At 47.1% G+C, this 26609-nt stretch overlaps 1 protein-coding gene across 1 annotated transcript; it reads left to right on the top strand.

Annotated features, from left to right (window-relative positions):
* The first annotated feature begins 204 nt into the window (after positions 1-204).
* Positions 205-2928, top strand: LOC125513865 (auxin response factor 8-like). The gene is made up of 3 exons (XM_048679071.1): positions 205-1415; positions 1513-2474; positions 2600-2928. The coding sequence occupies exons 1-3, from the start codon at positions 363-365 to the stop codon at positions 2667-2669; spliced, it is 2085 nt and encodes a 694-aa protein (XP_048535028.1). The 5' UTR covers positions 205-362; the 3' UTR covers positions 2670-2928.
* Positions 2929-26609: the final 23681 nt, after the last annotated feature.

Below are 26609 nucleotides of genomic sequence, written 5' to 3'. Positions count from 1 at the left end.
CACTAGGCGGTATATCCTCGATGGGCTTGCCCGTGTCAGTAGTTGAGTACGAGTACTGTGCAGTGCTAACGCACACTGAAACTCACACTTCTGCAGGCGTCCGTGTAGCCACTGGTCCCGCACCCTGTTTCCTCGCGATGCGCCATCCGACTATATCCACGAGCCGGTCGAGCCCCACTGTCTCCCACTCACTGATGAATGGGACTCGTAATAAGCCGTTCGTTGTGAGAGTTACAGCAGGAAGGGCACCACTCGTTCGTTGCTCGCCTCCGCTTCTGCCTCCGATTCCCACCTATCGCGCCACCAGTCCATCACCACTCCCAGAAAACCCTCCACCTCGCTCGGGCGTTGGTGCTCGCCCGATGATCACGTTCGCGGACCTGACGGAGCCGGCGCCGGGCGCCGAGCGGCGCGTTGACCGGCAGCTGTGGCTGGCGTGCGCGGGCGGCATGTGCACCGTGCCGCCGGTGGGCTGCAACGTCTACTACTTCCCGCAAGGCCACACCGAGCACGCGCTTGGCCTCGACGCCGGGGCCGATCTCTCCGCGGCGCGCGTCCCGGCGCTCGTGCCCTGCCGCGTCGCCGCCGTGCGGTACGTGGCCGACACGGACACCGACGAGGTCTTCGCCAGGATCCGCCTGGCCCCACTTGGCGCCACGGACGCGGATGGCGATGTCCAGGATGATGCCGCGGCGGTGGCCGATGAGGAGCAGGAGAAGCCGGCGTCGTTCGCCAAGACTCTGACGCAGTCCGACGCCAACAACGGCGGGGGTTTCTCGGTGCCGAGGTACTGCGCCGAGACCATCTTCCCGCGGCTGGACTACGCCGCCGACCCGCCCGTGCAGACCGTGATCGCCAAGGACGTGCACGGGACTGCGTGGAAGTTCCGCCACATCTACCGGGGCACCCCGCGCCGGCACCTGCTCACCACGGGCTGGAGCGCGTTCGTGAACCAGAAGAAGCTCGTGGCCGGCGACTCCATCGTGTTCCTGCGCGGCGACGGCGGGGACCTCCACGTGGGCATCCGGCGCGCCAAGCGCGGCTTCTGCGGTGCCGAGGAGGGATCCTTGTCTTTGACCGGCTGGGGCCGCTATTCGGGTCCGATGCGAGGCAATGCGAGCCCGTGCACCCGGGGCAAGGTGCGCGCCGAGGACGTGGTCGAGGCGGCGAGGCTGGCGGGCAGCGGACAGCCGTTCGAGGTCGTCTACTTCCCGCGCGCCAGCACACCGGAGTTCTGCGTGCGCGCCGCAGCAGTGCGAGCGGCGATGCGGGTTCAGTGGTGCCCCGGGATGCGGTTCAAGATGGCATTCGAGACCGAGGACTCGTCCCGCATCAGCTGGTTCATGGGCACCGTCGCCGGCGTCCAGGTCGCCCACCCCACCCGTTGGCCGCAGTCGCCGTGGAGGCTTCTTCAGGTACGGCACGACACTACACCCCCGCCAACAAATCATACAGTTGCTTTTCTGTACAGGTTTCAGGTTTCGCTCACTTGTCAATTTGGTAACTACGCAGGTGACGTGGGACGAGCCAGACCTCCTCCAGAATGTGAAGCGGGTCAGCCCGTGGCTGGTCGAGATCGTGTCGAGCATGCCGGCCATGCACCTCGCCTCCTTCTCGCCGCCGCGCAAGAAGTCCCGTATGCCGGCTTACCCGGAGTTCCCCTTCGAGGGTCAGCTCCTAAACCCGTCGTTCCTCCCAAACCCAATGGTGCACGGCCATCAGCACCATTATCATCAGACCGACAGCTACCATCCGTCCTTCTCCCCCTTCCCGGATTGTAGTGCTCCTTCAGGCATACAGGGAGCCAGGCATTCGCAATTTGGTCCATTTTTATCGGATCTCCACCTTACCCACCTGCAGTCAAGACTCATGTATCCGGGGCTCCGTTGCCACGATCATGTCAGTCCTGCAACGATCCCATTCCCACCAAGAATCAGCACTGACCTGACCATTGGGAGCTCACCGGCGCGCAACGGCGTCTCAACCACTCTGCCTGCCAGCGCCAAGAGGCCCAACGACGCCAAGCCGCCGGGGCTAGTGCTCTTCGGGCAGACAATACTAACGGCGCAGCAGATGAGCCGTGGCGACTCGGCAGGCGTCGTGAACTCCCCCGCGGCCGCCGGGTACAGCACGCGCAACTGGAACACCGACAAGGCGGGCAATGCATCGCAGGGCTCGGGCTCTACTGTCGTTCAGAACAGTGGCTCGACCGATAACACATCGTCGGAGAGACCGCGGCTGTTTGGAGACAATAGCCACGGCTCCGAGCTCGGTTTGAAGCCCGGGCAATGCAAGGTGTTCGTCGAGTCGGATACCCTCGGTCGGAATCTCGATTGCTCGGCGATGGGCTCGTTTGAGGAGCTCTATGGCCGCCTGTCCGAGACGTTCTGCATCGAGGGTGCGGAACTGAGGAGCCGTGTGCTCTACCGTGGAGCCGACGGTGAAGTGAAGCACGCCGGTGACGAGCCTTTCAGGTGAGAACCAATCCCTCTGCGTGTTAAACTTGCTAGTGATGAAATCATAAATTATCAGAATTCGGATGGACCGGTCTTTAACTTGGACTGACGCACCATGGTTTAATTTCCTCTGCCCATTTCAGCGAGTTTATCAAGTCGGCACGGAGGCTTACCATAGTAACAGATGCTGGGAGCAACAACACAGGGAGCTAGAGAGCAGCAGCAACCAACCTTGGGCGAGCATCGTTCGTCCATAGTATCCGTGCAGCTCAATGAGCCATCATGTTATTTATTTATTAATGAGCTATCTTGTTCTTTCAATTGATTTCGGAACCAGTATGGCATAGCTTTCTTCCATCAGGGGAACCTATGCTCTTCGTGTCCAATGAGTCCGTCCAGTTCTCCTCGTGTAATCCATGTACTACTAGCATTCTTCTTGAAATTAGATGCATGTGGAGCAGTAGTTCTTGAATTCCCGATGTACTACAATGCAAACCGTGCGATCGTCCGGGGTCCGGAGACTTGAATGCCCCTCTCGGTCTCTCGGACCGTCTGAGCGGCGCCCTGCCCGTCGCCAAGGGACAAGCTCGCTAGCTCAGCGGCAGCGGCGAGGCAGAGGCAAGGCCTCAGTGTCAGTGCAGTAAGAGGTGCCGCTGCCGCCGCCTGCCGGGGTATCATTGCATACAGCGGTCTCTGACCCCGTGGCCTCGTCTCCAGGCGTTTCTCTGCGTGCCCGCATGCTCTGTTTGATGAGCTCATCGTGGAGATTGAGTATCGCAGAGGCTGTTTGGTTTGTGACTAATTTTGCCAAAAATTGCCACATCTAATGTTAGGCAAGTTTGACCAACATAGATGAGTGTTTGGTTTAAGCCACATCTTAGACAAGCCACATTTGGACCCCACATGGCATACACACAAAAAGTGTGGCAAGATTCCCTTAGGCTTGCCAAATTGTGGCTCTCATTTTGATAAATTAACCTTAGTCAAGTTTGGCAAAAATGTGTGGCAAAGTGTGGTAATGCTAGTCCTAAAACCAAACAGCCCCGTAGTATCGTGTTGCATATCCCCGCTGCCTTTCGGGCATAAATGCTCCAGGCTCCCGTCCTCTTGCTCGCTCAGGGGCGAGAAATTATTGCTTCTGTCGGTCTGACCTTGCTTAGCTGAGAAAGGATCATCGCTCGAGGCCGACACCTCGCCTAGCAAGGGGGGAGGCATGGCACAATGCCCGGGCCAGCGCCAGCGCCAGCGGCGACTGCCTCTTTCACAAGAGTGTCACACGCACGTCACTATTTGGTCCACAGGGTGCGCTTCCTCACCCGATTGGGTTTTGTTGCGTTCCGCTGATATTTTGGCTGCTTTTGGACACCTTGCTCGGGTGCCTCGCTAGCTGTTCCCTCGTCACATTCTGAAGTACTCCATCCGTAAGGAAATACAAGAGCATCTACAACCACTTGCCAAATTCAACCCTTTAAACGCCCGCATCCACGGCGCCGACGGAGCGGGTCCTAGAACCCACTGCTGCCTGGGCGGAGCAGCGTCGGAGGTGGAGTAGGTCGTCGGGCTGGCGGAGCAGATTGGGCAGCCCGCGCAGATCCACGCACGGGGCGGGATAGGCTGGCGTCGGGCAACATGAGGTGTCGCACCGAACCCAGAGCTGCCGCTCGTACCGACCCGCGAGCGCTCGAGCGCGATACGGAGCGCTATCTCATACTCATTTTCGGAGTTGTTGTCGGAGTGGTTGTCGGTGCTTGAAATGCTCGCCGGCGCTAGGGATTGGACGGATTGGGGAAAAGTGATCGTCGGGGAGCGGAGCGGAGTGAAGTGAGCTAGGATTTGCTCAGGAGGGGGATTTTGTGGGGTCGGGATGGGCCTGCGGTGGGTCGGGATGACGTGGCGGATGCGCTTAGTGTCGTGGTTCTAAGACTGACAGTAGAATGGGGGGTAGGTATGAAGAGGCAAGATCCTAACTATGGAGTAGTTGTACACACGAGTTTACGAGTTCAGGCCCTTCTCGGAGAAAGTAATAGCCCTACGTCTCGATGCCCTGGGGCGGTCGGCTGGATTATATGTGTGTGTGTGTGTGTTTACAAAAGATGCGAACCCCTGTCCTGGAGGAGGGGGTGGCTTATATAGAGTGCGCCGGGACCCCGGCCCCCCTCCGTTATGCGAGGTTCAATGTACATAAAGGTGGAGCGTTACAGGTAACGTCCGTATTAAAGTGCTATAAATGGTAGTTAAGGCTATGAGTAAACGCCAGACCGTTGCTGTGTAGAGTGGCTTCAGATCTTCTGTTTGTCAAGTGACTTCTGTGACGGTCGAATGACATTGATTCTTCTGAGTGGAATGTCTTTGGTCGAGTGGATGATGGTACCCTTTGAATGCTGCCGGCTTTAGGGTGATGTCCTTGGGGAGGTAGTCTAGGTCAGGCCTATGACCCTACCCTAGATACATAGCTTCATCACTTAGGTCGCCTCATATCCGCCCTATATTTGTGCTAGATATGAGGGTTGCCGGTCAGGCCAGGAGTTTGTCCGCAATTCAAGAGGTCCGGTTGGGTCGATTTTTTACTGATCAGTGACCGGACGGCCTGCCCAGGCATTTGAGACAGGTATGAGAGGCCTGGCTGTAGATCCTCTAAGAGCGTTCAAATCATCAAAGTAGTAATCTAAACACTCTTATATTTCTTTACAAGGGAGTATCACATACTAGTGTTATGCATATTCCCTTCCACAAATAAGTGTATATCTAGAATTTTTAGGACAAATTGTGAAGTGGAGTAAAAAATGCGTCGGGAAGATGCAAGCCATCATCTCTTTTCTTTTTAATTACCCCATCACCAATGATCTCAGTGCATGTAGAAAGTGAGAAAATCATGTGTGTTATTGGCCTTGATTGTCATGTGATGAGGGAGAAGCCTTTTTTCTACTTTAAAGTGCATTGGAAAGATAGAAGTACATTCCTTTGTAGACAAATTTTAAATGCCAAACTTCATCGAGGGAGGGTGTGTGATACTAGTGTATGATACTACATTCACAGTGCAAAGAATCATACTAGCTTGAAACTATCATATTGACATCATTTATTGCCATACATGACACATACTAATACATGATTTAATATGATACAGTCTCATATTATTATACTTAATCCTCTCTCTCCTCATTTAATTATGCACCACCTCAATAACAATACTTTTTTGTAGGAATTGAGGGCATTTATTCAATCAAAGGGGCTCCGACACTATCAGCCATAAGGCTAGTGACCAAGAAGCTAAGAGGGGAGTCCATCCAACACTCTGTCACCTCTAATGTGCATGCATACTTTGCACATAGATAGGCAGGGGCATTGGCGTGTCTCTTTACATGATGAATAAAAAATAAGTAAAAGAGGAAGTTAGCCCTTCAATATCAAGTAACACCGACGCTATTAGCGAGCGCAAAGAACGACACGAGTTCTAAAGATTAACGGCCTCCAAGCTGTCGGTCTCTATCTCCACCCGCAGAAAACCTCGGAGCTTTGCAAAAACCACACCTTCACGGAGAGAGAGCACCTCCACAACAAGTGGGTCTGTAACACCTAGAACAAATTTACACCAGGCACTCATGTAGGAAGTGAAAGATCGAGCAATGCCTCCTAGTCCACCCAGCCTAGCCTCCATGGATATCCCTGCATCTGTATTGATCTTGATGTCATCGTCAGGGGGTCTCCAACCGTGACCCGATAGAATCCTAGCATGTTGTTGTGGGAGGTCCAACAACGACAAGGCCTCCCTGGTCATTCTTATCGAGTTTACCGGATCCAAGCTTGCTCTGCCATGGGTAACATTGTTCCTCGACATATAGATCGCCCACATGACCATGATAATTTTTGCTTGATAAGTGTCATCAAATCTAGGATCACATAAGATGTCCATAGACCATGTTTCTGTATGGAGTTCCGGGAGCTTAACCTCCAGCCACTCCATCGCCTCCTTCCAAAATAGCTTGGCATCAGTGCATTTTATCAATGCATGATACATATCTTCATCTCCATCGACGCACACTATGCACCATGTCAATTCCGCAATGTGTCTGTGCTTCAAAGTGCTCTCAACATCTAGACTTCCTCGAAGCACTCGCCACTAGAACACACAAACTTTTGGCACAACTTTAAGCTTCCAAAGTCTAGTACATAACTTTTTTTGTTTCTCTGAAGTTTCTGTAACCGTCTCTTCCTGTATAGCGGAATTCTCGTTCCGAGTCATTAGAGAACGGTATGCAGATTTCAAAGAGTAGACCCCAGACTTTTCTGATGTCCATGCACACGAATCATTTCCTCCCCCAATCCCTAACGAGATATTTAGGATGGCATATGCTTTGGGAGCAATAAAATGTTTGCTCACTAAGTCAATCGTCCACATGTCTCGATCCACATCAAGCAGCTCAGATACAGATGATACATTTGTGCTTCCAATGTCAACAGAAGGCCGCAAAGAAATAAGTCCTGGAACCTGGCTATCATTCCAAATAGACACCGAAGTGCCATCTCCAACTCATTTAATTAACCCAGATTTAAGAGCCTGTCTGCCTGCAATGATCACCCACCAATAGGCCGACGCACACTTGGGGATAGTGGCCTCCATGAATTCATTGTTTAGAAAATACTTGTCCTTGAGGACTCGAGCACAGAAAAGATTTTGGAGTTGTGATAAGTTTCCAGCCATGTTTCCCAAGCAAGGATAGATTGCAAAGTTCCATATTACGGAATCCCATCCCTCCAACAATTTTAGGCTTAGCGAGTGAAGGCCAATCAATCCAGTGTAAAGACATGCGATCGATTGAGCTACTCCACCGATACCTCGCCATGGTTGAAGAGAAACCTTTACAGACCTTCTTCATTAACTTGAAGTAGCTCACGGAGTGTGTCGGTATAGCTTGAGCCATAGCTTTGAGCCTCACCTCTCTTCCAACGCATGAGATGAGCCTTTCCATTCCTCCTTGAAGCTTGCTTCTAATCCTCTCACCAAGATGTTCAAAAGTTCCACTGGTAATGCCATCGACAGTAGTTGGGAGCCCCAGATAATGCTCATTAAAAGCTTCAATTGAGATGCTCAAAACTACTTTCAAATTCTGGCGCACCGGTTCAGGCGTGTTAGGACTGAAATACACTGATTTTTTGTCCTTGTTTACACATTGACCCGAGCAATCACCATAGATCCGTAGTACCTCATTCAACCTGAGCGCACTAGACACCTTTGCATTCATAAAGATTAGACTGTCGTCTGCATAGAGTAAATGATTGACCCATGGTGAATGATAACTCACTCGAATTCCCCTATCCACATTAGTATCGCCATGGAGGTTCAATAAACAAGTGAATCCTTCTGCACATAGAAGGAACATATACGGTGAAATGGGATCGCCTTGACGAAAACCTCGAGAGGGTGTAAAGTATGGAAGCAGTTCCCCACTCACATGGACAGTAAATCTGATTGAAGTAACACACTTCATAATCAATTAGGCAAAACTTGAGCTGAAACCCAATCTCAATATAATGGCCTCTACAAAGTGTCATTCCACCTAGTCGTATGCTTCCATCATGTTGAGTTTGATTGCACAAACATTGTTCTTCCCTTTCCTCCTTCTTCTCATTGCACAAACACTTTCACAAGCGGTCAAAACATTGTCGGTAATGAGGCGTCCAGGCATGAAAGCACTTTGTTCCTCACTTATAATCTCAGCCATAAAATCCCTTATCCTATTGGTAATGCATTTTGAGGCAATCTTGTACAACAAAGGACATAAGGATATGGGCTGATACTGGGATATGCATTGTGGACATCGCACCTTTGGTATCAACATGATATTGGGTAGGACTCCACCATTCAAAAAAAATCCAAAATGGCTGGGACTATATCATCTTTCAGGAGTGACCAGTGCCACTGAAAAACCCCCGCCATGAATCCATCTACTCCCGGTGCTTTAGATGGCGCCATCTGGAAGAGCGTCGTCCTAACCTCTTTAGTCGTAAATGGCATGTCCAATCGATCATTTATCTGGCTAGTCACCTTGGGAGGGACAAAATTAAGTAGCGCATCCATAGGCCTAAAACCCTGGGAGGTATATAAGGACCGGAAGAACCCTTGGACTTTTGCATGGTTCTCTTTTGGTGTTTGACACATGTACCCATCCTCCCCCTCAAGATGTTCTATTTTATTCATACGTTTCCGCTGAGCAGCTTGGGCATGGAAATAACCCGTATTACGATTTCCACGCAGAGCCACGGAACCCTGGATTGCTGCCGCATCAAGATTTCCTCTTGTCGGAGTACCTCCCGGAGCTGTTTGACCATAACTCGTTCTTCATCACTCGGGCCACATCCCACTTCATGGGGTACGAAGCATGAAAATCAAAAAAATTCCTATGAAACACCCAAGATCCAATCTAGGATATGCATAGCAATGAGACGGGAGTGTGTCTACATACACTTGTAGACCGAAAGCGCAATCATATATAACGCGGTTGATGTAATCGTACTCTTCGTGATCCAATCACGATCCAAAGCGATCTAGCGCCGAACGGATGGCACCTCCTAGTTTAGCACATGTGCAACTCAGCGACGTCTCCTCCTCCTTCATCCAGCAAGAGAATGGAGAGAAGTAGATGGGATCTCAAAAAACACGACGACATGGTGGAGATGGTGGTGGAGTTACTCCGGTAGGGCCTCGCCAAGCCATACCGAGAGAATATGGTGGTAGGAAGGGGGAGGGGCTGCGCCAGAGTTTAGGTTGCGGCTCGCCTCCTCTACCTCCACTATATATAGGGGCAAGGGCAGGGGGTGCAACCCTTAGCCCCTCCTCTAAGGAGGGGTGTGGCCTGCTACTTCTTGAGCTTGCGTTGGGTTTTCTCTTGAAGAGGAAAGGGTGATGTAGCAAAGTAGAGATAAGTATTTCCATCAGTTTGAGAACCAAGGTATCAATCCAGTAGGAGATAATGCACAAGTCACCGAATACCTGCACAAACAAACAACAACTTGCACCCAACGCGATAAAGGGGTTGTCAATCCCTTCATGGTTACTTGCAAACGTGAGCTATGATAGAGATAGATAAACGGTAAAGTAAATATTTTTGGTATTTTTGGTTTATAGATCGGAAAGTAAAAGATTGCAAAATAGTAGATCGGAAACTTATATGATGGAAAATAGAACTTATATGATGGAAAATAGACTCGGGGGCATAGGTTTCACTAGAGGCTTCTCTCAAGATAGTAAATAATACGGTGGGTGAACAAATTACTGCCGGGCAATTGATAGAAAAGCGCAAAGTTATGACGATATCTAAGGCAACGATCATGAATATAGGCATCACATCCGTGTTAAGTAGACCGAAACGATTCTGCATCTACTACTATTACTCCACACATCGACCGCTATCCAGCATGCATCTAGAGTATTAAGTTCATAAAGAACGGAGTAACGCATTAAGCAAGATGACATGATGTAGAGGAATTAACTCAAGCAATATGATGAAAACCCCATATTTTTATCCTCGATGGCAACAATACAATACGTGCCTTGCCGCCCCTACTGTCACCGGGAAAGGACACCACAAGATTGAACCCAAAGCTAAGCACTTGTCCCATTGCAAGAAAAACTAATCTAGTTGGCCAAACCAAACCGATAGTTCGAAGATAATTACAAAGATATCAAATCATGTATATAAGAATTCAGAGGAGATTCAAATAATATTCATAGATAAGCTGGTCATAAATCCACAATTCATCGGATCTCGACAAACACATCACAAAAAAGTATTACATCGAATAGATCTCCAAGAACATCGAGGAGAACATGGTATTGAGAATCAAAGAGAGAGAAGAAGCCATATAGCTACTAGCTATGGACCCGTAGGTCTGTGGTAAACTAATCACACTTCATCGGAAGGGCAATAGAGTTGATGTAGAAGCCCTCCGTGATCGAAGCCCCCTCCAGCAGGATGCCGGAAAAGGCCCCTAGATGGGATATCACGGGTACAGAAGGTTGCGGTGGTGGAAAAGTGTTTTCGTGGCTCTCTCTGGTGGTTTGGGGATATAAGAGTATATATAGGCGAAAGAATTAGGTCAGGAGGTGCACGAGGGGCCCACAAGGGTGGGGGCGCGCCCTCTGTCCTTGTGGCCGCCTCATGGCTCCTCCGACTTGATCTCCAAGTCTCCTGGTTGTGTTCTGGTCCAACAAAAAACATTGCGAAGGTTTTATTCCGTTTGAACTTCGTTTGGTATTCCTTTTCTGCAAAACTCAAAAATAGGGAAAAATAGAAACTGGCACTGGGCTCTAGGTTAATAGGTTAGTCCCAAAAATAATATAAAATAGCATATTAATGCATATAAAACATCCAAAACAGACAATATAATAGGATGGAACAATAAAAAATTATACATACGCTGGAGACGTATCATGGCAAGGGGGGAGGACTCCCTCTCCTGTACTATAGATGGGATTCCTCCCTTCCCCTTCGGGGTCTCTTGTCCCCCAAGCCACATGGACTCTTGGGGCTGGTGCGCCTGGCCTCACTAGGCCAGGGAACCCCCTTCAGCTCATGTTGGCCCTTGGGGGGAGGGGGGTTGGGACCCTCTAGTGGTCCCCTGGTACCCTTCGGTGGCCCCCAGTATGATGTCGGTATTCCCCCAAACTTTTTTGGTACCCTGAAAATGATTTCCTATATATCAATCTTTACCTCCGGACCATTCCAGAATTCCTCATGACGTCCGGGATCTCATCCAGGACTCCGAACAACCTTCAGTCACCATTGTACATATCCCAATACTACTCTAGCGTCAATGAACATTAAGCATGCGGCCCTACGGGTTCGAGAATCGTGTAGACATGACCGAGACTCCTCTCTGGTCAATAACCAATAGCGGGACCTGGATTCCCATATTGGTCCCACATATTCAACGAAGATCTTTATCGGTTGAACCACGATGTCGAGGACTCGGGTAATCCCGTATGCAATTCCCTTTGTCCAGCGATATGTTACTTGCCCGAGATTCAATCGTCGGTATCTCCATACCTAGTTCAATCTCATTACCGGCATGTCTCTTTACTCATTCCTGTAATATAAGATATCGGGACTAAACTCATTAGTCACCTGAAGCTTCTTGTGACGTTGTATTACCGAGTGGGCCAAGAGATATCTCTCCGTCATACGGAGTGACAAATCCCAATCTCGACCCATGCAACCCAACAGAGACCATTGGAGACACCTGTAGAGCGCCTTTATGATCACCTAGTTATGAAGTTACGTTTGATAGCACACAAGGCATTCCTCCGATATCCGAGAGTATCATGCTCTCATGGTCGAAGGAACAAACACTTGACATGAAGAAAGCTATAGCAAAACTAAATGATACGATCTTATGCTAAGCTTACGGTTGGGTCTTGTCCATCACATCATTCTCCTAATGATGTGATCCCGTTATAAAATGACAACTCATGTCTATGGTAAGGAAACCATAACCATCTTTGATCAACGAGCTAGTCTAGCAGAGACTTACTAGGGACACGGTGTAGTTTAAGTATTCACAAATGTATTTAAGTTTCCGGTTAATACAATTCTAGCATGAATAATAAACAATTATCATGAACGGGAAATATGATAATAACCAATTTATTATTGCCTCTAGCGCATATTTCCAACAGTCTCTCACTTGCACTAGAGTCAATAATCTAGTTTACATAGTTATGAATCTCACACCCATGGAGTCTTGGTGCTGATCATGTTTTGCTCGTGGAAGAGGTTTAGTCAATGGGTCTGCCACATTCAGATTCGTATGTACATTGCAAAGTTATGTGTCTCCATCCTTAATGTAATTACGAATGGAGTTGAAGCGGCATTTGATGTGCTTGGTCTTCTTATGAAACCTGGGCTCTTTGGCAATGGAAATTACACTAGTGTTGTCACAAAAGATAGTCATTGGATCCGGTGTACTAGGTACAACTCCTAGATTGGATATGAACTCCTTCATACAGACTCCTTCTTGTGCTACTTCCGAAGCAGCTATATATTCCACTTCACATGTAGATCCCGCCATGACACTCTGCTTGGAACTACTCCTACTGACTGCTCCACCATTCATAATATATACGTATCCGGTCTTTGACTTCGAGTCATCCGGATCAGTGTCAAAGCTAGCATCGACATAACTCTTTACGATGAGCTCTTTGTCACCTCCATAAATGAGAAACATGTCCTTAGTCCTCTTTAGGTACTTATGGATATTTTTGACCGCTGGCCAGTGATCCGCTCATGTATTACTTTGGTACCTCCCTGCCGGACTTATGGCAAGGCACACATCATGTCTGGTACATAGCATGGAATACATTATAGAGCCAATGGATGAGGCATAGGGGGTGACTTTCTGGTAGGACCGAGAGTATATCGACTAGAGGAGGTGAATGGGAGATTCAAAATTTCTTTCGAAAGTTTTGAACTGATCCCAAACATAGCAGCGGAAATAAGGTTTCGGGGAAGTGAAATCAATCAAGAATGATCTTCGAAAGCATATCCTCGATGAATGAAGCAATAACTTGACGAGCTTGCACTACAAACAAAAGACACATCCATGACATTTTGGGCCGAACGAATTTTTTTTGTATCATACATATGACACTTCTATGACGATAATTGTGACAAAACCCGGTATCATCATAGATGTGGTGGGCTCCTACTTCTATGACAAAAAATCATGACAAAAAATGGGCTTTTCATCCTGGGCGGGCCGGAGACGCAGCTGCATGACATTCTTTGGGCCGTCCATGACGGAAAAAACCGTGGTAGAAGCGAGAGTGAGGAAAATTTCAGGGAGTTCCCGGTTACGGTGGGAGGTCGGGGGCCGAGCGATGCGTGTTTCTCTCGTACATGTACGCGTGTGTGTGCGAGGCGTTGGCTCTAACTGAACCCGAGCGAGGCGTTGGGCTCTAACTGAACCCGAGCGATCGATTGATGGCTGTTAACTGAACCCGATCGAGCGATTCCTTCGCTACTGCTGCTTACTGAAGCCGATCGATTGGATGAACAGTGAGCGTTGCGGGGGGGGGGGGGGGGGGGGGGGGGGGGGGGGGGGGGGGGGGTTGGATGAACAGTGAGCGTTGCGTTGCCTCTGGATGAACAGGACCCCGTGGTGTGGAGGGCTGGATGAACAGTAGACGGTGGAGGGGTGCCCGTGGAGGGGTGGTTGAACAGGACCCCGTGGTGTGGAGGGCTGGATGAACAGTAGACGATGGAGGGGTGCCCGTGGAGGGGTGGTTGAACAGTAGCCGGTGGAGTAGCGCGCGGTGGAGGCTGGATGAACAGGAGCCCGTGGAGGCTGGAGGAGGTCGATGGTAGCCCGTGGAGGCTGGAGGAGGTCGACGGTGGAGATGAATAGTATCCCTTGGAGTCCCGTTTTGCGGTACGCCACACCCCTCTCGATGAACAGGACCCCCGTTTCGACCGTAGGAGGTCCGTTTCGTCCGTTTTGCGGTACGCCACACCCCTCCCGATCAACAGGACCCCCGTTTCGACCGTAGGAGGTTCGTTTCCTCCGTTTTGCGGTACGCCACACCCCTCCCGATCAACAGGATCCCTGTTTCGACCGTAGGAGGTCCATTTCCTCTGTTTTGCGGTATGCCACACCCCTCCCGATCAACAGGACCCCCGTTTCGACCGAGGAGGTCCGTTTCCTCCGTTTTGCGGTACGCCACACTCCTCCCGATCAACAGGACTCCCGTTTCGACTATAGGAGGTCCGTTTCCTCCGTTTTGCGGTACGCCACACCCCTCCCCATGAACACGACGCATTCCGTTGCCTCCCCATGAACACAACGCATTCAGTTGCCTCCCCATGAACACGACGATGACGCCATTTCTCCATTCCGACCCAACCATGTACACGAGCCCTCGCCGTACGTATGCGTGAGTAGGCGTTCGAGACCCTACCCGTATGTACGTACGTGGCCGTATTTTGTTTCTTGCACCCTGGCCACTGTACGTACGTGTACATGCTACGTGCGCGCCTCTACTACGACACGTAGGCGCCTCTACTACGACATGTGCGCGCCTCTACATCGACCAGTATATATGTATGATACGTCTCCGTCGTATCTATAATTTTTGATAGTCCCATGCCAATATTATACAACTTTCATATACTTTTGGCAACTTTTTATACTATTTTTGGGACTAACATATTGATCCAGTGCCCAGTGCCAGTTCCTGTTTGTTTCATGTTTTTGGTTTCGCAGAATATCCATATCAAACAGAGTCCAAACGGGATAAAAACGGACGGAGATACTTTTTGGAATATTTGGAAAATTCCGAAAGAAAAATCCACATGAGACGGTGCCCGAGGTGGTCACGAGGCAGGGGCGCGCCTGCCCCCCTAGGCGCGCCCCCTACCCTCGTGAGCCACCCGTAAGGCGGTTGATGCTCTTCTTTTTCCGCAAGAAAGCTAATTTTTGGAAAAAATCACGGCGTAGGTTTTAGGCCATTCGGAGTTACGGATCTGCATATATACACGAAATGGTGAAACAGAGCCAGGGGAGAACGCAGAAACGGAGAGAAACAGAGAGACAGATCCAATCTCGGAGGGGCTCTCGCCCCTCCCACGCCATGGAGGCCAAGGACCAGAGGGGAAACCCTTCTCCCACCTAGGGAGGCGGTAAAGGAAGAAGAAGAAGAAGGGGGCCCTCTCACCCTTGCTTCCGGTGGCGTCGGAGTGCCACTGGGGGCCATCATCATCACCGTCATCTTCACCAACAACTTCACCGCCTTCACCACCAACTCTTCTCCCCTCTATGCAGCGGTGTAACCTCTCTCTTACCCGCCGTAATCTCTACTTGAACATGGTTCTCAACGCTATATATTATTTCCCTATTATGTATGGCTATTCTATGATGTTTGAGTAGATCCGTTTTTTCCTAATGGCTATTTGATGATCAAGATTGGTTTGAGTTGCATGTTTTATTATTCGTGATGTCCTATGGTGCTCTCCGTGTCGCGCAAGCATGAGGGATTCCCGCTGTAGGGTGTTGCAATATGTTTATGATTTGCTTATGGTGGGTGGCGTGAGTGAATAGAAGCACAGACCCGAGTAAGTAGGTTGTTTGTGTATGGGATAAAGGGGACTTGATGCTTTAATGCTATGGTTGGGTTTTACCTTAATGAATCTTTAGTAGTTGTGGATGCTTGCTAGAGTTCCAATCATAAGTGCATATGATCCAAGTAGAGAAAGTATGTTAGCTTATGCCTCTTCCTCAAATAAAATTGTAATAATGATTACCGGTCTAGTTATCGTTTGCCTAGGGACAAATAACTTTCTCGTAACAACAAACTCTCTACTAAACCTAACTTAGTTGTGTCTTTATCTAAACAACCCCTACTTTTTATTTACTTGCACTTTATTATCTTGCATACCTATCCAACAACACCTACAAAGTACTACTAGTTTCATACTTGTTCTAGGTAAAGCGAACGTCAAGCGTGCGTAGAGTTGTATCGGTGGTCGATAGAACTTGAGGGAATATTTGTTCTACCTTTAGCTCCTCGTTGGGTTCGACACTCTTACTTATCGAAAACTTTTGCGATCCCCTATACTTGTGGGTTATCAAGACCTTTTTCTAGCACTTTTGTCAGGGAGCAATAGCGTGGGGTGAATATTCTTGTGTGTGCTTGTTTGTTTTATCACTAAGTAATTTTTATTTGCTGTTCTTAGTTGTTCTCTATCTTTAGTTATGGATATGGAACATGAAATACCAAAAAATTTAGGTGTACTTGCTACTCATGGAGATGAGGAACCTCCTAAAACCCTCGATGCTCAATATGTGAAAAATATTATGTACCACTTTGATAATCCTGAGAAAACCTCATTCAATCTGGTAATGGGAGTAACGTTGGATCAACGTGAATACTTTAGGGATTATCGCTTGACACAAAAAGGGAAACTATTATGGGATCAAATTTATATATTGAAGTGGTATGCTCGGCAAGTATGCTTGAGTTATGATATTACTTGTTGCTCTAGGATGAAGGCTCCACACCTTCCCTTTTCATGTGAATTTAATGATAATGAAACCTTGGCTTCTTATGCTAGAGGTATATATGATTACTATGATGTGGAACAAACAGAAGAATTTGTTCTTTTAAGGGTGCTTATGAAATTGAATCTTTGTTTGAAAAGAATGAAGCTTATGATGATGATGTTTATAGGCCTGAAAATTTAGCTATCTTAAAATATTGCTATGATAATTATGAATATAATTCCTATATTAATGCGCTTATTGAGAAAGTCTCCGCTGTCCAAGAAGAGACTAATATTTTGCAGGAATCTATGGAAGAAGAAATTGATGAAACTATGAGCTCATTGGATGAAAAAGATGAGGAAGAGAGCGAAGAACAAAAGGAGGAAGAGCGGATCGATCACCCGTGCCCACCTTCTAATGAGAGTAACTCTCCAACTCATACATTGTTTAATTCCCCTTCGTGCTTACCGAAGGATGATTGCTATGATGACTGTTATGATCCTTTGGATTCTTTTGAAATATCCCTTTTTGATGATGCTTGTGGCCAAGATGCCAATATGAATTATGCTTATGGAGATGAACTTTCTATAGTTCCTTATGTTAAATATGAAATTGTTGCTATTGCACCCATGCATGATAGTCCTATTATCTTTTTGAATTCTCCAAACTACACTATATCGGAGAAGTTTGCCCTTATTAAGGATTATATTGATGGGTTGCCTTTTACTACTACACATGATGATTTTGATAGATATAATATGCATGTGCTTGCTGCTCCTACTTGCAATTATTATGGGAGAGGAACTATATCTCCACCTCTCTATGCTTCCAATATGATAAAATTGCAAGAAACTGTTTATACTATGCATTGGCCTTTACTATGTGTGCATGAATTGTTCTTTTATGACATGCCGATGCATAGGAAGAGAGTTAGACTTCGTCATTGCTTGATATATGTTACTTTTTGCTCACTACTAAATTAAAAATCATTGTTAATTCAAATTGGCTTTGATATACCTTGGGATCCGGGTGGATTCACTACTTGAGCACTATATGCCTAGCTTAATGGCTTTAAAGAAACCGTTGCCAGGGAGACAACCCGGGAGTTTTAGAGAGTCATTTATTTCTGTTGAGTTCTTTCTTATAGTTTAAAAACAAGAAAAATAAAGAGGGGAACCCAAAACTTTTTCTAAAAGAAAAGTGAAAGTGAGAGAGATGAGCATTGTGAAAGTGGGGGATGTCCTTGAACTTTGTTCATGCCCATGGGAACTTTGTGAATCTTAATTACAGAAACCTTTCAAAAAAAATAATTATCCCCTTGTACAATTCCATTGTATTATAAAAATAATGTGCCAAGGTTTGCCTTTACGATGTTTACATTTGCTTGATGGTTTGTACGGTGCAGGACAGAAACTTTGGCTGTAGTGCGCAATTTTACATTTTTAGCTGGAACGTCAAATGGTTCTGATTATTTTTGCACTGTCTTCCTATACAAATTTTTTATTTTTCCCAATTTTGTTAGAATTTTTCAAGTAACATAACTATGGTGAATGTTCAGATTATTACAGACTGTTCTGTTTTAGACAGATTCTGTTTTTGATGCATAGTTTGCTTGTTTTGATGAAATTATCAATTTATATCAGTGGATTAAGCCATGAAAAAGTTATATTACAGTAGACACAATGCAAAAAAAATATGAATTAGTTTGCAACAGTACTTAGATTAGTCATTTTCTTTCTTATACTAACGGATCTTACCGAGTTTTCTGTTGAAGTTTTGTGTGGATGAAGTGTTCGATGACTGAGAAGGTTTCGATGTGAGAGGAAGGAAGAGAGGCAAGAGCTCAAGCTTGGGGATGCCCGAGGCACCCCAAGTAAATATTCAAGGAGACTCAAGCATCTAAGCTTGGGGATGCTGGGAAGGCATCCCCTCTTTCTTCAACAAGTATCGGTATGTTTTCGGATTCGTTTCGTTCATGCGATATGTGCAATCTTGGAGCGTCTTTTGCATTTAGTTTTCATTTTTCTTTTATGCACCATGCTGGTATGAGATAGTCCTTGGTTGATTTATAGAATTCTCATTGCACTTCACTTATATCTTTTGAGTATGGCTTTATAGAATGCTTCATGTGCTTCACTTATATCATTTGGAGTTTGGATTGCCTGTTTCTCTTTACATAGAAAACCGTCATTTGTACAATGCTATTTTGCTTCACTTATATTTGTTAGAGCACGGGCATATCTTTTGTAGAAATAATTAAACTCTCTTGCTTCACTTATATCTATTTAGAGAGATGATAGGAATTGGTCATTCACATGGTTAGTCATAAAATCCTACATAAAACTTGTAGATCACTGAATATGATATGTTTGATTCCTTGCAATAATTTTGCGATATAAAGATGGTGATATTAGAGTCATGCTAGTGGGTGGTTGTGAATTGTAGAAATACTTGTGTTGAGGTTTGTGATTCCCATAGCATGCACGTATGGTGAACCGTTATGTAACGAAGTTGGAGCATGAGGTATTTATTGATTGTCTTCCTTATGAGTGGCGGTCGGGGATGAGCGATGGTCTTTTCTACCAATCTATCCCCCTAGGGGCATGCGTAGTAGTACTTTGGTTCGAGGGCTAATAAGCTTTTGCAATAATTATGTGAGTTCTTTATGACTAATGTTGAGTCCATGGATTATACGCACTCTCACCCTTCCACCATTGCTAGCCTCTCTAGTATCGCGCAACTTCGCCGGTACCATAAACCCACCATATACCTTCCTCAAAACAGCCACCATACCTACCTATCATGGCATTTCCATAGCCATTCCGAGATATATTGCCATGCAACTGTCATCATCATCATATACATGACTTGAGCATTCATTGTCATATTGCTTTGCATGATCGTAAGATAGCAAGCATGATGTTTTCATGGCTTGTCCGTTTTTTGATGTCATTGCTACGCTAGATCATTGCACATCCCGGTACACCGCCGGAGGCATTCATATAGAGTCATATCTTTGTTCTAGATATCGAGTTGTAATATTGAGTTGTAAGTAAATAAAAGTGTGATGATCATCATTATTAGAACATTGTCCCATGTGAGGTTATCAAAATAAAAGTGGCAAAAGAAGCCCAAAAAAAGGAAAAAGAGAGAGGCCAAAGAAGCCTAAAAAAATTGAGAGAAAAAGAGAGAAGGGGCAATGTTACTATCCTTTTACCACACTTGTGCTTCAAAGTAGCACCATGTTCTTCATATAGAGAGTCTCTTGAGTTATCACTTTCATATACTAGTGCGGATTTTCATTATAGAACTTGGCTTGTATATTCCAACGATGGGCTTCCTCAAATGCCCTAGGTCTTCATGAGCAAGTGTAACACCCCGTATGTAACCTGCCATATTTGTATTCCAACTCTTACCATTTCCGGAACTAAGTTATGATATTTCCTCGTTGTCGGGTTTTTGTCTTCGTTTTGTTTTTGTCTTTGTCATGCATCTCTTATCATGTCATCATGTGCATCACATTTGCATACATGTTCGTCGCATGCATCCGAGCATTTTCCCCGTTGTCCGTTTTGCCTTCCGGCGCTCCTATGTCCTCCGGTGTCCCTTTCTACCTCTTTTCGTGTGTGGGTGTTAAACGTTTTCGGATTGGACCGAGACTTTCCAAGCGGCCTTGGTTTACTACCGGTAGACCACCTGTCAAGTTTCGTGCCATTTGGACTTCGTTTGATACTCCAACGGTTAACCGAGGGACCGTAAAGGCCTCGTGTGTGTTGCAGCCCAACACCTCTCCAAAGTGGCCCAAAACCCACATAAACCCGTTCCATCACCTCGGTCGTCCGATCACGATCGCGTGGCCGCAAACCGTGCTCAATTTGGAGCCTCCTAGCTCCCTCTACCTATAAAAAGGCATCTCCTCCCCGAAATTCCGGATCCCTAACCCTAGCCCCGCTCCCTCTCCACCGCCGGACGAAAACCCGCCGACGGACATGTCCGCTGCCGCTGCGCGCCCACTCCTGCGCTGACACGTGTCAAGCGCCGCCACCACCCGTCGCGGCCCGGAGAGCCTGCGTCCGACCCTCCGAGCCCGCGCGCCGCCCGCGCCTTCCTCCCTCGCCGCGCCGCCCGCCTCCTTCTCGCCGGCGTCGGCGACCATCGCCCCGCTCTGCCTCGTCGCTGGCGGCCGCCGCACGCACCTCGCCGCCCCGCCGCCACATCGCCTCGCTGGCCTCTCCGTCCACCACCTCCTGGCCGGATCCGGCCATCCCCAAGTCCGGCCACCGTGTCAACGACTCCGGCTGCCGTCGCCCCGTCTCCGGCAAAGCCCCGGCCATCCTCGGATTGCGTGCGATCCAGATCTGGAAAACCCTAGCCGGTTGCCTTTTTGCCCTAGTTCCAGTATTTTTTGCACTCTTCATCGCATCATAACTTTGCATCCGTGGCTTCGTTTTGGGCGTGTAGCATATCAAATTGTTCGTCTCGACGAGCACTTCATTTCTTTCCATTGCATCATGTTCATTTGAGCTCATCTTGATGCCCTAAATGTTGTTGCAAGAGTGCTATGCAATGTTAGTTTCAGATTCTTATCAGTAATTGGACATTTTTCATTTTTGCCATGATCAATGTGTGCCTCCTATGAACTTGAGCCCTACATGTGTTTTGAAGTATGCCATGCCATCTTTACAGGGGTGTATGCCATGTATTTTTGTGATCTCTGTGGTGACTAGCACAAGCATGCAAAGTAGCTCTCGTAATGTTGCTGATTTCAGGGACTTAGAAATCTTCTAAGTCTTTTCCCTGATTATATTTTTATGCCATGTATTCATGTTGCTACAGAGTGATCCATGCCTCTTTTGAGCATGATCAGTAAGGATGTTTTGGAGATATTGTTATGCTCTATCCATCCATGTCTTTCTTTGCAATTATGGAGCACCCTAGCTTGACTCAATCGAGCTCTACTTTTGCTATAAAATGTTCCTGGCAGAATGTTTACGTGTTAAGCATTTTTGCCGAGGTTGTTGTAGTTGATCCATGCATGCTGTGAGGTTGTTCTTGCCATGTTTAGCTTCTATGCCATGCCTACTTGCTGGGTGTATGCTTAGTTTGTCATGCAATGCCTTGTGGTGAGTGCATCGAGCTGGTGAACATGCCTACGTGAATCTGTTTTGCCATGTTCCAGTTTTCTACTAAGTCTGAATCTGTTAACGAAACTTGCTATGTTCACATGGTTGCCATTGTATTTTATGATCCCTTTTGGCTTATGGTCAGTAAGGGACTTTTGTTGTATGCTTTGTGTAGTTTCATGCCATGCCTTGCTTTGCCATGATATGTTCCTATAGCATGTTGGTATCGTGCTCTAAACATTGCTTCCTGATGTTAAATTCCTGACATGTTATTTAAACAAAGTCTGTAACCTGATATCTTTTGCTCTTTTACCATGCTTGTTTGAACCTGCTATTGTGTGAATTAGCCATAGCTCAGTGTTCATATTTTGTCAAGCATCTTGAGTGGATCACTGCCATGTGATTTGTTGCTATGTTAGAGTGCAGTAGCTTGTTGTTCTTGATGCATTTAGATGGCCTCGTGCTATTAATCGCAGATCGGTGCCATATTTGTTTCGGTTGTCATTTGCAAACCGTGCATCCGTTTCTGGTGATCTTTATATCGATTTCGACCGAAATCAACTCATCTTTCCAGTGACACTCTTGGTTTTCCATGTTGAGGCCAGGTTCAATCTTTCCTTTCCGAAACATGCATATGCATCGCATATCGCATCCCGCATGTCATGCCATGTTTTGCATCATGTTGCTTGTGCATTGCACGTGGTTGATTGTGTCTCCCTTTGCTTGTGTTCTTGTTTGGTTAGAGCCGGGAGACGAGTACGTGATCGAGGAACCTGTTGAGTACGCTTACGAGGATCAAGCTAACGTTAACTCAGAGTACTTTGAAGGCAAGATGACCATACCCTCGAAATCACTTCTATCTTTGCTTGCTAGATGCTCGCTCTATTGCTATGCCTATGCTACGATACCTACCACTTGCTTATCATGCCTCCCATATTGCCATGTCAAATCTCTAACCCACCTTGTCCTAGCAAACCGTTGTTTGGCTATGTTACCGCTTTGCTCAGCCCCTCTTATAGCATTGCTAGTTGTAGGTGAAGATTGGAGTTTGTTCCTTGTTGGAACATGTTTATTGTTGGGATATCACTATTATATCTTGTCTATTTTAATGCATCTATACACTTGGTAAAGGGTGGAAGGCTCGGCCTTATGCCTGGTGTTTTGTTCCAGTCTTGCCACCCTAGTTTCCGTCATACCGGTGTTATGTTCCTTGATTTTGCGTTCCTTACACGGTTGGGTTATAGTGGGAACCCCTTGACAGTTCGCCTTGAATAAAACTCCTCCAGCAAAGCCCAACCTTGGTTTTACCATTCGCCACCTAGCCTCTTTTCCCTTGGGTTCCGCGGACTCAAGGGTCATCTTTATTTTAAACCCTCGGGCCAGTGCTCCTCTGAGTGTTGGTCCAACTTGCCAGCCGCCGGTGGCCACCATGGGCAACTCTGGGCTGGCCTACCGGAAGTTTGGACAATGCAGTGTGCCCTGAGAACGAGATATGTGCAGCTCCTATCGGGATTTGTCGGCACATTCGGGTGGCTTTGCTGGTTTAGTTTTACCATTGTCGAGATGTCTTGTAACCGGGATTCCGAGTCTGATCGGATTGTCTTGGGAGAAGGAATATCCTTCATTGACCGTGAGAGCTTGTGATGGGCTAAGTTGGGACACCCCTACAGGGATTCGAACATTCGAAAGCCGTGCCCGCGGTTATGGGTAGATGGGAATTTGTTAATGTCCGGTTGTAGAAAACCTGAAACTTAACTTAATTAAAATGAATCAACAGAGTGTGTGTGGCCGTGATGGTCTCTTTTCGGCGGAGTCCGGGAAGAGAACACAGTCTCGTGTTATGCTTGAACGTAGGTTGTTCTAGGATCACTTCTTGATCATAGTTTCTCGACCGTGCCTTTGCCTTCTCTTCTCGCTCTCATTTGTGTATGTTAGCCACCATATATGCTAGTGCTTGCTGCAGCTCGACCTCATACCTTTTACCCTTCTTATAAGCTCAAATAGTCTTGATCGCGAGGGTGTGAGATTGCTGAGTCCCCGTGACTCACAGATTACTTCCAAAACCAGATGCAGGGACCGATGATACCGCTCCAGGAGATTCGACTGAGCTCAAATGGGAGTTCGATGAGGACTGAGGACGATACTATGTTTCCTTTCCAGACGATCAGCAGTGGAGCCCAGTTGGGTCGATCGGGGACATTATGCATTTGGGGTTATCTTTATTTTGGTTCCTTAGTCGGACCTTGATTGTATCTGGATGAATGTAATGTTATTTATGCATTGTGTGACGTGGCGATTGTAGGCAAACTATGTACCTCTTTCCTTATTCAGTACATGGGTTGTGTGAAGATTGCCCCACTTGCGGCATTGCTTACAATGCGGTTATGCCTCTAAGTCGGGCTTCGACACGTGGGAGATATAGCTGCATCGTGGTCGTTACAAGTTGGTAATCAGAGCCTTCCCCGACTTAGGAGCCCCCTGCTTGATTGAATCGCTGGCGTTGTTGAGTCTAGAAAAATGTTTTGAGTTATTTAGGATTACATATATCGGAGAGTAGGATTCTTTTTACTCCTCAGTCCCTTCGTCGCTCTGGTGAGGCATCCTGACGTAGAGTTTTGACTCTTCTCTTATCAAATTTCACTAATTTTTTTAGGATCACGCAGGTATCTTGGAATCGTTCCGATGGTTTTGTTACGAGAACATTGTTCTTGGTGCCTCCTGACATTTAGGGGTTGTGGCAGTGTCCCGGGGAGTTGAGCTCCGAGGTGTTGTCGTCACAATTTTATCGTTGCAGTTCTGGAATACCTGAGTATCACCGACATCGAAAATATCTTTTATGTAGTTGTTGGTGAGATAACCTCGACGCCACCCAGTACTGTGGCGGGAGTTCGGGAGTATTGCCATAACTTGTATAACGGATGCTTTTCGAAGGTTGAGGTAAATGATTTCCGAAGGTTTCTTGGTTATGTGTTGAAGGATGGATACAGCTGGATGTAGGGTTTGCTAGTTTTGGGTGAGATATTATGCTTCCCCTGTATCCCCAACACCTGATTGCATAATCGGAAAATTTTGGGAGTTTCATAGGTGGAAATTCATGTAGCTCTAGTATTTCTTCCGCGAATATTTGGTTTGTGATTGGGTAATCCTCACCAAGTATTTGTTCTTGTCCGTACCTTTTTGTTTTATTCTTCTACCTCTATCTAAGTGGCTTCTCAATTTATGGAAGTGTGACCATTTCAATTGGATTGCATTCGTTCATTTTGTTCGGATGTTAAGACTATATGTTGCAATTTCGATCCATTTGATTCAGCTTGAATATATGTCTGTCATGATGCTAACGGATGTCACCCTCTTCAGGATGGCTCCTCCAACGCGTCAGAATCCTGAACCGCCACCACCTCCTCCACCTCCGGAGGCATGGCAAGCTGTGATGGCCGCTACCAATGCAAACACGCAGATGCTTATGCAACTCTTGCAAGAGCACAACCAAGGAAATCAAGGCCATGGCAACAATCAGAATCAGTTTGCTACACTCAACCAGTTCCTCGCTAACCAGCCAAAGACCTTCAGTAACTATGTCGAGGCAACAGATGTTGATGATTGGCTCGTGGATATCTGCAGGCATTTTGAGTGCAGCAATGTTAGGCCTCAGGACTTTGTCAAGTTTGCTTCATTCCAACTCAAAGACCAAGCTGCAGAGTGGTATCAGCAATACAAAGATTCCATAGGAGGTCGTGTGATTACCTGGGATGAATTCCGTCAAGACTTCAAAGCTCACCACATTCCTCAGAGTGTTGTTGAGAGCAAGCGTGAGGAGTTCCGCAATCTGAAGCGAGGCAGCTTGTCTGTTTACCAGTATAACATCATGTTCCAGAAGCTCGCTCGTTTCGCTAAGGAAGACGTCCCTGATGAGAAGAGCATGATTTATTACTTCAGAGGTGGCCTCAGAGAAGATCTCCAACTAGCTCTTGTGCTTTTTGAGCCACAGAAGTACGATGAGTTTTACAACATGGCACTGAAACAAGAGACTGCTCAACTCAAGTGCGATGCTTCCAAGAAACGAGTTAGGGATGCAAATCCTTCTTCCTCAACTCAAGTGGTAACTAAGCAGCAAAAGTATTGGTTGCCTCATCCTCCGTTCCGTCAGCCAGATCAGCAGAAGAGAAAAGGTGGCAATGGATATTCCCCCCCCCCCACCCCCGGCTTTCAGAACAAGACTTCGTCCCATGCTCCAAGATCAAGTGCTATGTATCACCATCCGTTCTCGGAGGTCATGTGCAACAAGTGTCAGCAGAAGGGTCACTATGCCAAAAAATGCTTCAATCAGAGGCGTCTTCCTCCTCCTCCTCATGTGAGATCTGCTAGCACCGCAGTGGTCAAGCATAATCCCAAGTTCGCAAAGGTCAACATGATGAACGCAGCTTAGGCAGAGGACTCGTCTGATATGATCATGGGTAACCTTCCTGTTAACGATATTCCTGCAAAAGTTATTTTTGACACTGGTGCATCGCATTGTTTCATCTCGAGACCATTTGCACCTAAGCATGAGTTGGCTTTCCAAGATTTGCATAGACCGTTAGCAGTTGTCTCACCGGGTAAATGCTTGCACGCAAGCTACGTGGTTCCAGAAGTTTCTATCACGTTGGGTGACTATAAGTTTCTGTCTTCTCCAATGGTCCTTGGTAACTCGGATATTGATCTTATTCTTGGAATGGACTGGCTTTCTAAGCACAAGGCTCACCTTGATTGTGCTGCCAGGCAGATTCAATTGACACATTCATCTAAGGATGTAACTGTCTTTGCTGCTCGTGATGATACCATTCGACTGTTTTCTCTCAACGAGAAGGGCGAGCTAGATGCCATATCTCAGATTCCAGTCATTCATGAATATCGAGACGTCTTTCCAGAAGAGCTTCCAGGAATGCCTCCTCACCGGCCAGTTGAATTCGTCATCGATCTTGAGCCTGGCATGGAACTTGTTTGCAAACGTCCTTAC

Source organism: Triticum urartu, chromosome 6, assembly GCF_003073215.2.
Source record: "Triticum urartu cultivar G1812 chromosome 6, Tu2.1, whole genome shotgun sequence".
Lineage (NCBI taxonomy): Eukaryota > Viridiplantae > Streptophyta > Magnoliopsida > Poales > Poaceae > Triticum > Triticum urartu.
This window is presented reverse-complemented; position numbering and strand designations above follow the sequence as displayed.